This window comes from Nanorana parkeri, unplaced genomic scaffold (genome assembly GCF_000935625.1).
Source record: "Nanorana parkeri isolate BGI_ZX_2015 unplaced genomic scaffold, ASM93562v1 scaffold1517, whole genome shotgun sequence".
NCBI classification, from domain to species: domain Eukaryota; kingdom Metazoa; phylum Chordata; class Amphibia; order Anura; family Dicroglossidae; genus Nanorana; species Nanorana parkeri.
Window position 1 is genome coordinate 282268 of NW_017307785.1, and position 960 is coordinate 283227.

At 45.7% G+C, this 960-nt stretch overlaps 1 protein-coding gene across 1 annotated transcript in view; it reads left to right on the plus strand.

Moving 5' to 3' along the window:
- Positions 1-519: 519 nt before the first annotated feature.
- The window catches only part of CDCA3 (cell division cycle associated 3), a 6223-nt gene continuing 5782 nt past the window's right edge, over positions 520-960 (plus strand). The window contains exon 1 of the mRNA XM_018570362.1: positions 520-659. Coding sequence (XP_018425864.1) covers positions 540-659 — 120 coding nt within the window. The 5' untranslated portion in view covers positions 520-539. The remainder of the gene's footprint in view (positions 660-960) is intronic.

Below are 960 nucleotides of genomic sequence, written 5' to 3' on the forward strand. Positions count from 1 at the left end.
GTACTGTAGGAGGAGGGCATGGTATGCCGGACAGGGCACTGTAGTTGGAGGGGATGGTACTGTAGGAAGGGGAGATGGCACCGCAGAAGGAGGACACGGCATGGAGGAGATGGCGCTGCAGGAGGAGGACACAGCATGGAGGAGATGGCTCTGCAGGAGGGGGACCGGGCATGGAGGAGATGGCGCTGATTGAGGGCACGGTACTGTAGCAGGAGGAGATTGCACTGTGTCATGAAGGGATGGTAAAGATGACATGATGATGAGGGTGGGGGATTGAAATGGAGGATGGTGACATGGAACCATATTGTGGGGGGGGGCTACATGAGGTCTGTGTCTCATTTAATAACTGTCCAGTGCAGTATCTTCTACCTATAGTGTTGCATACCGCCTGTTTTCTACACATGGCGTTATCTCCTTACTTGTGGCTGTAATAAATATATAACCATACGACAGGAATGTTTGTTGTTTGAGCCTTCCTTCTCTCTAACATGAACCATTTTTGCAGCTCGTCTTCTGTTTGTTATACACGTTTGCAAAAGATGGGAGCAGCGGAATCCAGAGCACAGGTGACCCCTTCTCGGCCGATACAAAACCGCCACCTTTCCCATGTGACTGACCCCCGCTCGCCTACTGCTGGGATCATGAGAACTCCAATTGAGGTATTGTTTTTCAGCGATACTTTTCCCCCTTAACCCCTTCATGACTGAGCTTGTTTTTAGTTTCTGTTCGTAAATGACTGACACACTTTTGACATTTTTGCTGTGTGATTCTTCCACGTCAGTAATATACTTTCTTACAAAGTGCACCCACACATATTATATATTGTTTTTTAGAGGACAGATAGGGCTACATATTTATATCACATATGTGCGTCTAACGCCTCACTTAGGACAAATAAAATATAAAAAAAGAGGAAAAAACCGTTAAAAAAAAACACTTTTTTCCCAGTTTTGATTTGTA